Source organism: Rhynchophorus ferrugineus, unplaced genomic scaffold (assembly GCF_030347505.1).
Source record: "Rhynchophorus ferrugineus isolate W39M unplaced genomic scaffold, kcgeb_rfMv2 rfM4, whole genome shotgun sequence".
NCBI lineage: Eukaryota > Metazoa > Arthropoda > Insecta > Coleoptera > Curculionidae > Rhynchophorus > Rhynchophorus ferrugineus.
The window spans coordinates 33,456,158-33,472,507 of NW_027472583.1; the positions used below are offsets into that span (position 1 = coordinate 33,456,158).

Sequence of the window (16,350 nt, forward strand, 5' to 3'; positions counted from 1 at the left end):
TGTCTTTTTTTAAATTTTAGTTTATTGTAGTAGATCCAGTCCAATTTATATAACAGGAATGTTGCTATATTAGACTTGATACCTACGCGGTTATTCATATATTTCTAGTCACGAAGTGGAGTCACGTTTATTGACTAAACATAGTCCACGTTTCGCAATCGTAGCATTTTCCTGCCCTGAATGCCCTGGTCTCCTGATAGAGATGTCATATTTAATTTCATGGATGTCAAGTGACTGTCGCGACTCAGTCAATATTAAACCTGCTTTTTAATGTTTCGTTGAGTAATTAAAACAATAGAAGGATGCTATACTAGATTGGCTTTCTAGGGTTGGCCCAATAGTTCTCGTTATTGTTGATATTATTTTAATAGTGACATAAATCTCAAAAACTCTCAATATTAATATATTTCATACGTATTTGGAGCAGCAATCAATGATAACTAAAATACAATATAGGTCATGATAGACAAATACATATAGTTATCGAAATTAGTGTAGATCTAACAGTATATACGCATCCTAACATTAGATGTAGAAGTAAGCATCCTGTATATAATAAAGAGAAACGCCAGTTAAATAATGTAAAAATGACTCTTAATGTTTTATCGTTATAATGCATATCTGTCAATATACATAATCTGCAATTATTATCAATTGTATTAACAGCACATATATTTTTCTTTCTTGTATTATACTCTTTCTTCTATAACTCTTGGAACAAGTAAGCATCATTTCAGGGGAATTTTTTTATTTTACAATATTATACTTTTTTACATTTATGGAAACCCTCAGACTATTGTTTTTTAATCCTTTTAATTCTTTATTAAAACTGTATGATAAAATTACAACTTAGATAGTGGAGGAAAGTTGTACCTAAAGAGAAACAATAGCTAAAGTAAAAAAAGAACCTAAAATCTTACACTCTATAATAACCAACAGATATATATCATAACATCATCATAGATTAATACAATATCATCCAAGTCCAATCAACGTCTAGAGGCATGGATTTTAATTATTTTGTCAAGTGAAATAAATAAAAAAGAACAAAATATTTTAAGAATATATTAAAAGAGAAAAAAGTTATAAATATTAAAAATCCAATAAGTTGAAGACTAAAATATTTCCGGCCATTCCGACTCGGTTTATTTTAAACAGTAAAAGTCCAAATTTTGTTATAGTTTATTTTGATACGATAGAAGAATAACAATAGAGAAGGCTCACGCTAAATTTCAAGTATGTCGATCCAATAGAGAGTTTGAGATATCAACAGCCATCTCGAAAAAAAAAAAAATATATATATATATATATATATATATATATATATATAATGTTATAAAATGATCAAACATTTTTGTTATTTATTTCAATTGTTATAATTAAAAAAAAGCAACAAAATAGTCCATAGCATATGACACAAACTAATTCAATTATAAGTTGTAGGTTATTGATTAAAGCCCAAGTCCTTGCTGTAGCTATTTTAGTAAAGTAAAACTTGTGTTAATAATATTTCGTTGGTTTAATACTAGACATGAAGAACTCTATAGATTAAGTACGAAACGTAGATAAAAACAAAAATATGGATGTTTTATTTTTTCATCTAAATCAAAGTAATTGAACGCGTATGTGTTAATATTAATTAAAATGTCCAATAATTTGAAGTAAACATCATACGTATTTCTTGATAATTCGCACATTATCTCCGTCATATATCAATGTCTAAGCTCACTGTTTATTATACAATTTTATCGAAGATATATTTATATCAAAATTGTCAATACACATTAATCCAATGTGATAGTTCATTACTATATTTTTGAATAACTTCGATATATATTTTAAACCGTTAAAACATTAAATTAAGTATTAATATAATTAATTTATTTATAAATTAACATGACAATTATTATGTATACGAATTTCATCGATATTTTATTGAAAATTAATTATTTGGTTTATGTTTATTCTGCTGTATTAATAGACATATCTATTAAGAACATAATATAATACTATAACAGAACATTTCGAAACATAATATTTGAAGAACATGTGGCAGATATTTCAAGAAACAGTTATTTCGACCGGCGGTTAGGTTGGCATTCCCAAATCCAGAAAGCAATCCAAAAAGGTTCTGGGATAGCAAACCTGCTATCTTCTCTGGCCTGCCCTTCTAGCAGACTTCCCATCTCCATCAAATGCTTATTTTACAAGATGTTAATTCGGTCGGTACTCCTCTACGGATCTAATGTCTACTTCAATTTTGTTACACCCAACCAGGTCAAACGGCTTCAAGTTTTCCAAAATAAACTCCTCAGTAAGTTTCCTAAGTAATCAAATTCACAGGGAAATTGACACTCCAGAAATTTTTATATCGAAGTAATGCATTTTACTTTTCCTTTGTTGATGAGTTTCTTTATTAAGTTATTTGGAAATATGTACTGCATTTATCCGTACTTTCTTCTGTTCCCACTTGTATTAATTTTTCTTAATAAAATTAAATGTAATTGCTACATTATCCGTAATACATATGCAATATCTGCAAAATAGTTAATATTCATTATACCCTCATATATTTTAACCACTCATTTATATTCTGAAAAATTACACACATATCAATGCAAATAAATCTTTCATTCTACAATATAATTTTCATAGTTATTTTTTATTAATTACACACACAGCTTTAGTTGTTTCCACTCTCATCGCTCTGTCTTGTCTGCATAATTGTCTGCATTTGATCATAATCCCCATTCCTAAAGTTCACAGAAATTTGGCCACTGTCATATTCTGTATCACTATACTAGTCAATATCTCTTAATTTCCAATCTATCTAACAATTGTTCATGATTCCACCATCCAGACTAAATGTGTTATTGTGAAGATTGTAAATAGATATTGTTTGCAATTCTTTGCCGCACCCCATATTAACTCGAATGGATTGAATATGCGGCTCCAGGGGGTAAGACGTATTACGTTATGGTTACATTGTCCAGTAATCTGGTCTACAGTGAGTCATTTGTCAGGTTTACATCTAAAAAAGTAATTTACATAAAATGCAGTTAAATATTTCATGTATATTATTCGAGTAATAATTTGAAATAAATCACTCTTTAATATAATATCTTCAAAACTTAGTTGTTACAGTTTTTGCCGATTTTCTTCAGCGATCTTCTTTACGACTGTATATAAATCCTATGTTTTCCAACGGTGTATCAAGGGATGACTTACATCACTTCATATGTGGACGCTTGCTTTTAGGCGAATCCATCATTATATTATAACACAGTCCATATATTATTATTAAGTGCAGCTGAAACACGTTCAAATATTTCCAATAGATCCACAGTTACTTAATATTTAATAGTATCAATACTTACCTCTATAATGCAATTTACTTCATTGTCATTTATCTTATCCTTCTATTATTTTGGAGTATTTTGAAGACATTTGACAACAGGGTCGACAAGTACCAACACAAATCGAATTTTATGGACTGAGTGGGTAAATGTTCAGTTCATTTAAGCACTAAAGTGGGAACGAAAATTCCGATCGTAATTTAAAACGAATTATACATTTTTACAAACTGCATTTGGCAGTATATTCGATTTCATCTATGACGTGCATTGACTGTTGGAACTTATTGGAAGAACTATATATAATATAATTGCAACAGAAGTAGTTTTAAATATAATAATCATTTAAATGTATCAAATTAATCAAAAGTTGTATATATTTAGCCTCAAAACAATATTATTCGCATTTATATCATATAATAATACATAATATAAAATTATCATATGATATTGAAATAAACTGTTCTGGATCTTAAGTTTCATTATATTTCTTCGCTATATTATGTCACTATATTTCTTCACTGTATTGGAATTACTAAAAAATAATGATCGTTGTATCATGTTAAACCAAAGTGATATTTAATATTTTAAGCTACTTATTAATCTAGTTATCTGTAAACAAAGGAATTGTAATAAGTACACTTAAGTACAGTAACTTAAAGATTCTTCTTTCGTTATAATTTTCAAACAATTTGTATATTGATCCCCCTTTTAAATATAGTGACTTATTTCCTCGAGATATTATTGAACCATTTTTTAATCCATAACCAAATCCTTTAAATTATAATTAAATTTTTATACTTTTATAAAACAATATAAACGTGTATTTTGTTTTGTTTACTGATAAGTTATTCTATTAAAATATATTATAATTCTTCTACCTGATAAAATGCTATTCAATTAGCATACGTTAATATTAAAAAAAATACTAAAAGTTCTTTTCCGAAATATTGGTAGTTTTTATAAACAAAAAGAAAAAAGTTGGGAACATAATTATAAATATCACGTAGCCATCGTGTGTCGTATCGTGTAGCAGTTTGCTCGAAATGTCAGTTTTAAACACATTTAAGACACATTTTAAACACTGTAAGACAATTAAAATACACTTCAGTCGAAAATTCACGTTGATTAATATATATTGGATTATTCAAGACGATCGACTGGGTTTATAGAATAATTGATATCACCGAATCACTGTGAAAATAATGCGAAGTATTTGGATATGTCATAGGATGTTAAACTGAAGTGGAATAATAATCTGGATTTATTGACGTTTATTGAGGATATCTAGTCAACATTCCGTAACATATTATCTTTCCTAATCGGCTTATCCTATTTAAGCAATCACCTATCACAGCTAATCAGTTACACAGCAACTCATTTCAATCCATAAGGATACTGATTTTTCATGGGCCGTTGAATACTTGGAAAACTAAGAATATTTTATGTCAAATATCTTGATGTTTATAGATATTAAAGCACTCAAATATAGTACTGTTTTCTCTCAAACATAGCTTAAAAAATAAGCTCAATTTAGAAAGACTAAATCATTGACCTCACCTAACTAAAACTCTATTAATCTGGACTGTCTGTCCATATTTTATATAAACATCAATAATGTTTAACAATTTACATAAGACGAATAGCAGAGCTCGGGGAATAAACTTTATCAGTAAATATAATGAAAGCTGAACAGATACTCATCCACTACAAAAAATGAAGTAAACATAAAGTGTGACCCGCATTCATGTAATGTTGAGTCACCACAATCATAATATATAATACCGACAAATTTTTAAACTTTACCAAAAAAAAAATTATATTAATTTCGATTTAAATCTTTATCAAATCCTTATTAAAACAAAGTGTAAGGACAAAGCATATTAATATAAAGCATTCATTTAACGTCAGGTAATAAAGTACACTGCAATTAATCTTAATTAATGAGGTGACAATATTTTGTGAGCTAGGATAATTAGAAAAAAATTATATCAATAATAATATGACGTTATCGGAAACACAACAATAAATACATATATATTTTTAACCAACGTATACCGAAAATAAAATACATGTCATATTATAGACAAATGAATGCAAACAAAGGCAAAAAATACAAATGGATATAAATGAGTGCTTTAATTTAAGTATTAAATATTTTTACATTGTTGTTGTATATATTTTTTTTATTGTAGAAATAATAAATCCGCAGTTTTTTTTTGAATAGCCAAAACCGTGTTGGTTATCGCTATCTAACACTTATTTTCTGAGGAAACGACCGAAGTGATGTAGGTAATCATTATCCCGTCTGGGCAGCTTAGAGTTGTAGTAAAATAGTATCGCCAGATTTACTTTGCTCCACTTTTGATATTCTAATCTTACATTGTTCTAAGCCCAATTTCCATAGAATAGGCGGATTTGGTGTCTCCAAATTCTGCATTACTTCTGCTGTACATCCTTTTTTTTTATTAATCTCCTAGATCGCCAACAATCTGCCGTGGGCAATAAGTATTATTATATGATTTCCGTTATAAAATATAACTATACTGACATGTAGAAGATCGCTTCATTAAGTGATCTGCTGTACAACTTATAATCTAAATATTATTCTAAATATTAATCTCTAAAGTATATCCTAACTTATTCTAAAAACTATTTTAACTTATTGTAGAGATTATTAAATCTCACTCTATGTGTCTATTAATTAGTTCATATGGTAATTTGCGTTTGAGCATATGCACTAAACTGTCATTGCACACATTTAACTGTTTGGCGAGTACTTCGCACTAACAGTCCGAATCGTTATGTGTTTTATAGGGATATCGCGCTGAATAAGTTTGTTGGGCACGTAATATGGGGCGTCGGCGATGACTCGCTAGACTTTATTCTGGAACATCTGGAGGATATCTATGTTAGATTTGCTAGTAGTACCCCACAGTTCAATACCATAGGTCCAAATGGGCCTAAGTATTGACGTATACAGCAAAACCTTGTTATCTAATGATAATTTAGATTTACGCACTATCAGCCAGTACATGTGTTTTAGTTTAACCCCAAACTGTTTGCGTTTTGTCACTATATGTATTTTCCATGTCAAACGTCGATCGAAATGCATTCCCAGATATTTAACGTTGTCTGCTTGCGAAAATTTTTGGTTATTCATTTGCTTTGATACCCCACTTTTAAAACCACAATTCGATATTGTTAAGATGAAGTTGGAGGTTTTTGTGGTTGATTTTGGATCCTCGTGTGATGATAAAACCGCTGTATCGTTAGCGTATGTTGCAACAGTACTGTTTCTTGACGTCGGTAGGTCAGCTGTATACAATAAATATAACAACAGGTCAAGAACACTGCCTTGCGGAACATCCAAATATATTGGGTGTAGGTCAATGTATTCGTCACCCTGTTTAACAATAAAATGTCTGTCTATGAGGTATGATTTCAGCAGTTGAAAGTGCGTATGGGGCAAAAGCTTTTTCAATTTAACAAGCAGTCCAGTGTGCCACACCTTTTCGAAGGTCTGAGAAATATCGATAAATGCAGTGGAGCAATATTTTTTATCGTTTAAGATTTTGTTAATTTGGTTGACTAATCTATGTATTTGTTCTATTGTTCCGTGTTTATTACGGAAGCGGATTAGATACGCTTAGTACAATCTTAATGTACAATTAATTTATTACTACTTTTCATTTGTACTTGGATTAATTCACAAGCAAGATGAGTACGAGAAAATACATAAATGTATTTCTCAATTATAAAATTATAATAACTTATGGCTATAGTTTACACTAAAGGTATACACTTTATATAAGTTCGTATGGTTTGGTTCGCTTCAATCTCCTGACATACTGTGCGCTGTCCAGTAGTTGTATTGCCTTCACATTAGTATGATTTAGTAATCTTCTTTCGTGTTTCAAGGCGAAATTTTGGAAAACTTCGCAAATCCATTTGATTTCCAGGTCATCGTGCAGTTCTTCGTTGCTAATGTAGCGACAGGCATTGGTAATCAATCGAAGAACCTTGTTTTGAGAGCGTGGCATTAAATATGAATGTCATTAATTTGATACACTTTCCTGATAGCTCTTTTAAGATTCTTCCAGTTATTTGGTCAAAATCGGGAGTTTCCTTAACAGTAAATTTCTCATGTGGCAGATCTTTTTGAAGCGGAGTGTTAAGAAAGTCAACTATGTTATTTTCTTCTGTTGCGGATATTTCAGACGGGTACGGATTAAATACTGTTTTTAAATGTTTAGAGAAATCTTCAGTTTTATCTTTATTGTTCCTAGCCCATGTATTGTTGTCAATTTTAATGGATGGGCTGTACATCCTAAGTCACAAATTTGTGCCTAAATTCTAATAAACTTTAGATGCATATATGTTTACGCAGTTTTAACTGTTAACAATTTAAAAATTAACAGATTATTAACAATTTTGACCAAACTTTGACGAACAAAACTATGCCAATATTCATTTCGAGTCTAGATGCTCTACCGATCTTGAAGCATGTCAAATTTAATTGTAGAATAACGGTCTACAAATTACCCAGAAATAGAATCCTAGATGTTGAACACGGGCGGGGTGCCAGCAGCGCCAAATAGTACACAATAACGAATATCTGGCAAACCCGAGATGTCTATCTGGGAGATTATTGAAGGTTACTTTCTATCGTTCAGTTTTGGCCATCGTTCAGTTCTTAACAAAACTTATTATTATTTAGTTATTTTAAAACTTTTTTTATTGAAAAAAAAATACAAATAAGATACGACTTTATGGAACGACTGTACCAAAAATCCAAACTCACGTTAAAATATAAACGAAACTCTCAGGCTCTAAAGACATAAAAGTCGTTTTAAACGTTCTATCATCATCATTATAACAAATCCATAGCCGACACTCGGCGAGAGTGTCTACTTCTCAACTAATATGCTGCTGTATCGCAAGACTTCGAACATTTTTCACTAAATTCCGCCAGAGTTGGCGATCGACCGCAGTTGTTCTATGTCTGAGCTCGAACAATGTCAGTCCCCTATTTTTCCGATTGTTTTCGATTATCTTGAGCCATGTCCTTTCGGAGCTGCTCGCTGTATCTTCCATCCAAATGTGGATTTTGCCATAGAGGTTTGTAACGAATTCGTTCACCTTTCATTCGACAAGTATATCCAAACCATTGCAGTCTGCATCTCCGAATTTGTTCCGCAACTGTGTTCTGATTAGCGCATCTTAAATAGATACTTTATATCTAATTGTCGTAAGCGTACATATTTTATACCGTATCACTCCAAATCTCAGACCTATATAGAAGAGTTGGGAAGATAAGCGTTCCAAAGAGGCGAATTTCATTCTCGATTGTAATATTTCTTTTTCTCCACACACACACCACAATTTGAGAGAACCAAGAGCTACGGGAGCTTGGCCGATTCGGCTCATTATTTCGGCGGTAGATACCACTTTTTCCCCTGTACTTTTTTTCCCAAATACTTGAACTGCTGCACCTGTTTTCATTGCAACTGGATCCAGTTGAGTTTTAAAATAGTAGGTAATCCGTCAGTTGTCAAGACTTTGACAAGTGGAAGCGCGAAACAAAGTTCAATAGGATCAATGGAACGAAATGAATAACGTAGAAATGTTGCACTTAATCCTCATTTATAGCCTTTCCTTTAAAACAGCCACAATTAATACAAAAATGCACTTCGCCAGAATTTATAATGCAACGTTGCTGCTTCAAATTTAAGTATTGGTCGCTAATGCATATATTCCCGAAGGACTTAAACTACAATTAATTAAACAGCCACAATAGTTTGTAGCTTAAATTTGTTTTATTAACTTTACATTGAACTTTTTTTCACATTATCTATGAGTTGGAGATCTAGGCTTTTTTATGTAGTGGTGTCTCCTGGAGGACCAATCTATCACTTGACAATTGTATAACCAAGTAATGTATTTCACTTCTGTCATAGAACATATTTACCTTTTTAAGTTTAGTTCTTGTTTTCTTCGTTTTTGTATTCCCCTGTTAAGCAATTTTAATAATTTTGAATTTCTCCTTATTTTCTTCTGTTTTTTTTTCAGATATCAGCAAAACAGTTTGTAATTATCTGCTCATAAATTCTAACAACAACATCACTACCCAAATATCTTGAACATCAATATCTCACACCTACAGTATGATTTTCTATAGTTATCCTATTTATATGGTTATATAAATCCTTAATTATATACTCTTCTTTAGTTGTTTCTGCGTTGCATTGAAATTCTCAGCAGGTCTATACGCCGACAAAAATATAGTTTCATTCAATCTCTTTCACCAAATTATTAATTTTTCATCTATGGAACAGTTGTTAACGATTCCACGATCTGTCAATTTCTTTTTCTTTCTTTTGTTAGAGTTTATGTAAAGCGTAGTTGTTACTATAGACAATGATTCTTTCTACACTAATTTTTTCTACACAGAAACATTTTTTTCAATCACATAAATGATCACAAACATTTAATTTATATTTAATGAGTGACAAAACTCTAACTCAGCTCCAGAAATAAAGCAGTGCCTGTTTCAAGCATGAACATAATATATCTACAATGAAATGTGAAAAAAAACTCTTTATTAGCATTTTGCTAATTTTATTATATGCTTTTAAAAACAAAATTTTTAAATATAATATCTTATTATGTGTTAAAGTTACAATAGACCTCTTCGTGGTTTATAGTTACACCACTTAAATCCTATGTTTCCTAAAAATGTATGAAGGGAAGGCATTTTCCTAAATTTTCTATGGATACTTCCCGGAGTAATAGTTTTCTCCGAAATAATTGTGTTATATAATATTTATATGGAAAAACTACTCACTAGTTTTATACATTTCATAAATTTATTGTCGAATAGAGCTAACTTCAGGTGATCTTGATTCGTCACCCGTTTTGTATTGGGCCTCCCTTTCTATTCACACGCTCTCAATGCTTATATTAAGTGTAGTTGCAATATGCTAAAAATACTTTCACTAAAACTCCATCAACTTAATATTTAATAGTATAAATTCTTGCCTCTAACGCATTTTACTGGCAAGAGGAGACTCCATTATTTCGTTACTGTTCGAAGTAACTGATCAGAGACGCTATCAGTCCTTGACCGTGACTGTTTAATGGACTTGGTATTCTTAATCATAGTTATAACAAATTTTAAACAACAGATAGAAACGTATAAAAACAAGCGCCAAAAGAACGTTCACCACATCACACATTTCATCAAAATTTTGAATAATTTTGCAGACATATGACAACGATGTGGACCAGTACCAGTGTTATATGTTCGGGCTGGCTTCAGTAAAATGAAAAGGAAATTGTCTCTTTGAGTTTAAAACGAATATTACGTTTTTGCAGATTGAATTGGGCAATATATTTGACGGCATTTAGGACATGCGTTGGCTGTTTTATTGGAATGACTATAGCTGTATTCGATTACAACATGGCACTCGATTACAGTTTACAACAACTCGTTGGTATTGGAGCAATGCAAGTTGTGTATCTATATTGAAAGGCATTTAAGTTTTAAAATAAAAATTAAGCCCCTGGATAGTGTCTAAGAGTGTTTGGAACCAGAGTCGGTTTCCGGAAATTGCTCTGTTTTAATTAATTTTATATTAAAATTGATAGAATTAGTAAAATTGGCAAGTAGCACAGTCATTAAATTATTTTAAACATTTATCATTATTAGAATTGCAGCAGTTTTTCTACGTCTCCGTTTGTGTATGTCTTCAATGATTTTTAGTGAGTCATCTTGTATTCATCAATTTGCAATCAGTTTGCTTCGCTGTAACAGTTTGTCTATCGCAGAATTCATCGAAAGGTTGTCATATATAATTTTATTACTTTGCATGTTCAATTACCGCCCGAGTGCTGAACAGCAAGTGCAATTCAATTTTACGATGGAATCAGTGATTTTAAAAACGTTTCCCCACTTACACCAGGAGCATCTAAGAATAAAATTCCACCAGTTCCATTGTTCACTATCTTCGCCATTCTATTGTAGGCAAATATTTGTTCCTGATTTAAAAGGGAAATGTTTCTTTGAATATTATCTCTCAATACGCGTTTCGCGTCTAAACTCTTGATTAAATGCGTCCTATATTGGGCCTCGTCGTTCCTAATTGTATTAGTCCTTTGTTGGTAAGAATTGAGCACATTCCCTCAGTTAAAATTAATGCTTCGTTGTGAATTTATTCCTTCAAAATGATAGAAAAATATCAACATAAAAGCAGAACTGGTTTTAGCGGATGCTATATTTTCAAAACAGGCTCCTTCACCATAATCGTTGAAATAATCAATAAACAAAAAGCTGAAAGCTTTAACAAATAGTATTAACACTTTCTGATTCACTTAACTAACACATTATAAAAAATCAAATTGCAAAAATTTTATCCGTTGTGGTTTTGTGGTAAAACATAAAAGAAGACGCTCCTTCGCCATACTGAAACAACAGGCGAATAAAATCGGTTCTCCCGCCCGCTCTAAAATAACTTACGGGAAACTAAAATTTCGATAATCGTTCTGTGTTGTCGTTGCGTTTACCTTTTAATTGGCGCTCGGGACGGCGAGAAAGAGACGACCGGTCAAGCGGCAGGTCGAACGACCGCAATCAATGAAACGCCAAGAAAACTGAATCAAAAACAAACCAATTAATACGCGTTTCGTGGACGATTCTACGTCGTTCGCTCAGAGAGTGTGTGCTTGTGTGCGTGCGAATACGACAACGGCGTTGCAACTATGGCCGATCTGAGCTCGAGTGATTCGTCTAATGAATCTGACAGTGTGATGCCAAACAGCTCGGATTCTGATGATGAGTTTGGGTGGTAAGTCAGTTCGCGTTTCGCCTCATCACTGCCACGCTAGATGGCATTGGTATATGTCCGATAACGTTACCGATGTAATTCGTGGATTTTCATTTTTTTTAAATACATGCATATATGGAGTATCTCAAAATGATATATAGTACTATAAAATTTATTTTTATGTTAAAAAAGTTAACCTCTATGTTATTGCACTTGAAAATATATTTATTTAGAGGAATTGGTATTAGTAATGTGTAATTATAATAAAGAGTTGGAGGAAAATTTTTTCATTCATCTAAATATTAAACTTCTAGGGTTATTTTTCAACCAAGGGCGTAAAATACAAATTATATTTAATAAAACAATCTAAAATAATCCATCCTAAATATAAATAAATGGTATATATCAAATGGTACAATAAATAAAGCAAATAAGAGTGCGAGATCTTGATGTCGAGGTGGTCGGGTGATACTGAAAAGATGATGAAAACGTAGCTGAGCAACCAATTTTCAATGACAAGGGTGAAATTAAAAATATATTGGAAATATAATAGGGACTGGTAATTATTACAATATGTGGTATATTCTGGTAATGGATGGTATTGATAACCTCAATAAAAGACGATGACAATGGTAGGCAATAACAATGATGGAGTAACCAGGATGGTTACCAACAATCTTATTCCACAGTAGTTAATAACGTTAACGGACATTTATTATAAAGCAGACAATAATGGTAACTGATGTTAATAATGATACGCAATGATAAACTATGGTAGGATGAAGTATGACATGCACACTCGGCACAAAGGGACGGTAACGCACAACTTAACAGCTTATACCCCAACACTAACAATAATAGACGTGCAATGAGATCAAGGAAAACAGAAACACGAGATTCTGCCATTAGGGTTAGTAATAATCGTTAAGGTAATGTTAAAACCTCCGATATATAAGTAAGTATATAAATACTTGTAAATAAATAAGTAACTCTATAGCTATTGTGAACTCACTTCTCGAGCTCTAGCTCCAACTGACAAAGGAAAAGTCCAAAGGCCATACGCGAGATACGCTGCCATCAAGAGCTAACAGAAACCACTTCCGGTGACGTTTATGTATGCTTCGAGTTATCTATAGATCATAAGGATACATCAGCAACTTTGGCCACTTTGGCGGTGCAACCGTAAAACTATTGTCTTTGATTGGCCATAATTTAAGAAATTTTAGGAATTTACGATGATTCGGAGAAATAATAAAATAGGAAATAGAGGATGCTAAAACAGATAACGATAAATGGATAAATAAATAAGCAGAGGATAATTAACAAAGAATAATAAATAAGAATAAAGAATTTAATAAATATAAAATAATGAATAGAATATAATAAATGGAGATTTAATAAATAATAAATGGGGATTAAAAAGATAAAACTGGAATAATCTGTGATCACACTCAGTATTAGATGAAAGACAGCTTGAGAGGTATAAACCACAATAAAATACGAAAAAGGTTTTGACTCTGAATGTTGCTTCTTCAGAAATTGAAATCTTATGAAATTCTAACGACCTTTGGACGTGTTAAGATATCACATTTGGCAAATAGAACCCCTGAAGAAACAGCAACTATTTTACCATTCCTGGTAATTATTTCTGTGGCTATAAGTATTCGCAAAGGAGAGAAATTCTACAATTAAAAATAAACGACAATCCCGCCTAGTTTCTTTATATTCTCATTCAAATCTTGTTTAATAAAACATAAACAACCTAATTAAAAGGTCTAAAATATTAAACCAGCAGATGGAAATCTAAGTACCATAGATATTCGGAACGATTTATGATTCCCTTGAATGGTACATATCTTTGCCTATCTTTTGGGTAAAATATATCCAGAAAATACAAACAAATAAAAGTTGCCTTTACAAACTCTAATCATTGATATATATGATGTTTTGATCCATGATATATTTGTCATTTTTTGTGTTAAAACCATGATACCGTCACAAGAACAGAATCTGCTTATTTTCACGAGCCCTGGGATCAATTGTGGTGTTTTTATTGTCAGCTTCAAGCAGATTACAAGTTGAATTAAAAAGTGTCAATTAATAGCTTGTTAGCCATTACATCATGTTGTTCATGTTGAATGACTCCTTTCCAATCCTATCAAACATTTGCGTTACCTTCCGTGGCGTCAATATGAATTTTACAACCGTTCAAATAGAGCCATTTTTTTATGATTCATATTACTCGTTGTAAGTTAGTTATTAATTAGATATTAAAATTGTAATAATGTTTCTACCTGAAACATGTGAAAATCATTTAACAGGAAACACCGATTTTTTCATAAGTCTGTGGTAAATTAGTAATGAAAAAATTATATTTAAAAGATCCGAAGTGTGGTGAGAATTTTTCACTTGAATTACGATAATGTATTTGTTCTATTGACTTTCTACTAGGGTCACTATTTATATTTCGGGAATTGGCAACACTGTTGTCATGTGAGTCCATCTGACGGTTCAATCGTAAAGTTTGTCATTTTTGACTATATACGTACTCAGAACATTTTGTCGCACGGACGCTATTTGTTTGTTTTATATTTAGTTGGAAATTTAGTCTCGGCAAAAAATGGAACTGAATCGTGAACATTTTCGTGCGATGATTATTTACGATTTTCGACGTGGATTATCAGAACAAGAGTGCATCAATCAACTTAATTTGACTTTTAGCCATGAAGCTCCATCAAGAACCACCGTGTATCGCTGCTTTAGTGAATTCAATCGTGGTCTTAGTTCGAGTTCCATGAAGGTCGTCCAAAATGGGCTGTTGTGTCAAAAAATATCGATGCTGTGTGCGAAATTAGTTCCACCAGTATATATGCGATTTTACATGAAAATTTAACTGTGCGAAAGTTTTGTTCGCGTTGGATTCCACACAATTTGACAATCGCTCAAAAAAGGCTCGTGTATTGGTGCAAAGAAATGCTTAAGAAATTCAATCGCTTTGCTTCTAAAGACGTTTATAAAATCGTGACAGGTGACGAATCATGGATATATTCGTATGAGCCCGAAAGTAGGCTGCAGTCGACTGTATGGGTGTTCCAAGATGAACCAAATCCAACAAAAGTTGTTCGCACACGAAGCACTTCAAAGGAAATGGTAGCCTATTTCTTCGGGAGAACTGGTCATATTGCAACAGTGCCTCTAGAGGATCGTGGAACAGTAAATTCTGATTGGTACACAACCATTTGTTTGCCAGAAGTTTTCGGTGAAATAAGGAAAACAAACAAGTGTCGCCCGATTGTTCTTCATCATGACAATGCGTGCTCTCACATAACGGCTCAAACAAGATACTATTTGAGAACTCAAAACATCGAATTGATGTATCATCTGCCGTATAACTCTGATTTGGGACCCATGAACTTCCTTTTGTTCCCATCCGTGAAGAATAAATTGCGTGGTCAACGATTTTCATCGCCCGAAGAAGCTATTGAAGCGTCCAAAAATCATGTTTTGAAGATACCTAATTCGGAATGGAGTAAATGCTTTGAAAATTGGTTTAAGCGTATGCAAAATTGTATCGATCATCGTGGCGAGTACTTTGAAAAACTATTTAAATATATTCGCAGCTTAACTATTTGTTTCTTTCCTATTTCCGAAATATAAATAGTGACTGAATTATTACTATGAATGTTATTGAGCAGGTTTGGAAAGTTCCTTTTAGGTTGAGATAACCTCGGAATATATATAGTTATCTTTTAACTCATCTTCTTATCATTTAAAATGCTACTATATTGTATCAATTATGTATTATTCACGGATTGCTGTTTATACCGAAATGTTCTACCGATATGTTATGCGAAAGGTAAATTTCGCATATATGTATTTTAGTTAACAGCCTGCTGTAAGATTATTTTACTAATATACGTGTTTAATTTACGGTTTGGTAGGTGTTTTGACTTACGGTCGAAGTCTAATTATACTTGTAGTTGGTGTAGAAATAAGTGTCTTAATAACATAACATTTATTAAGTACTAGCTGACACCACACACGTCCTGTCTGAGATTTGAATATTCAATTATATTTTAGAAAAATATTTCAAATATATGATTTTTATTCTAATGCTTTTTTATTCACAACATTAAGAGTTTTGTGTTATGGTGAGGAGATAAATAAGTTTG

The 16,350-nt window shown here is 31.8% G+C and overlaps 1 protein-coding gene across 2 annotated transcripts in view; it reads left to right on the plus strand.

Annotated features, from left to right (window-relative positions):
- Window positions 1-16,350, plus strand: part of LOC143196712 (uncharacterized) — a 168,526-nt gene that overhangs the window by 18,260 nt on the left and 133,916 nt on the right. Inside the window, exon 1 of one of the 2 annotated variants that reach the window (XM_076404631.1) lies at window positions 12,051-12,199. The exons of the other annotated variant lie outside the window; for it this stretch is intronic. Coding sequence (XP_076260746.1) covers window positions 12,114-12,199 — 86 coding nt within the window. The 5' untranslated portion in view covers window positions 12,051-12,113. Of the gene's footprint in view, window positions 1-12,050; window positions 12,200-16,350 lie in introns of those variants that run through there. 2 annotated transcript variants of the gene reach the window in all.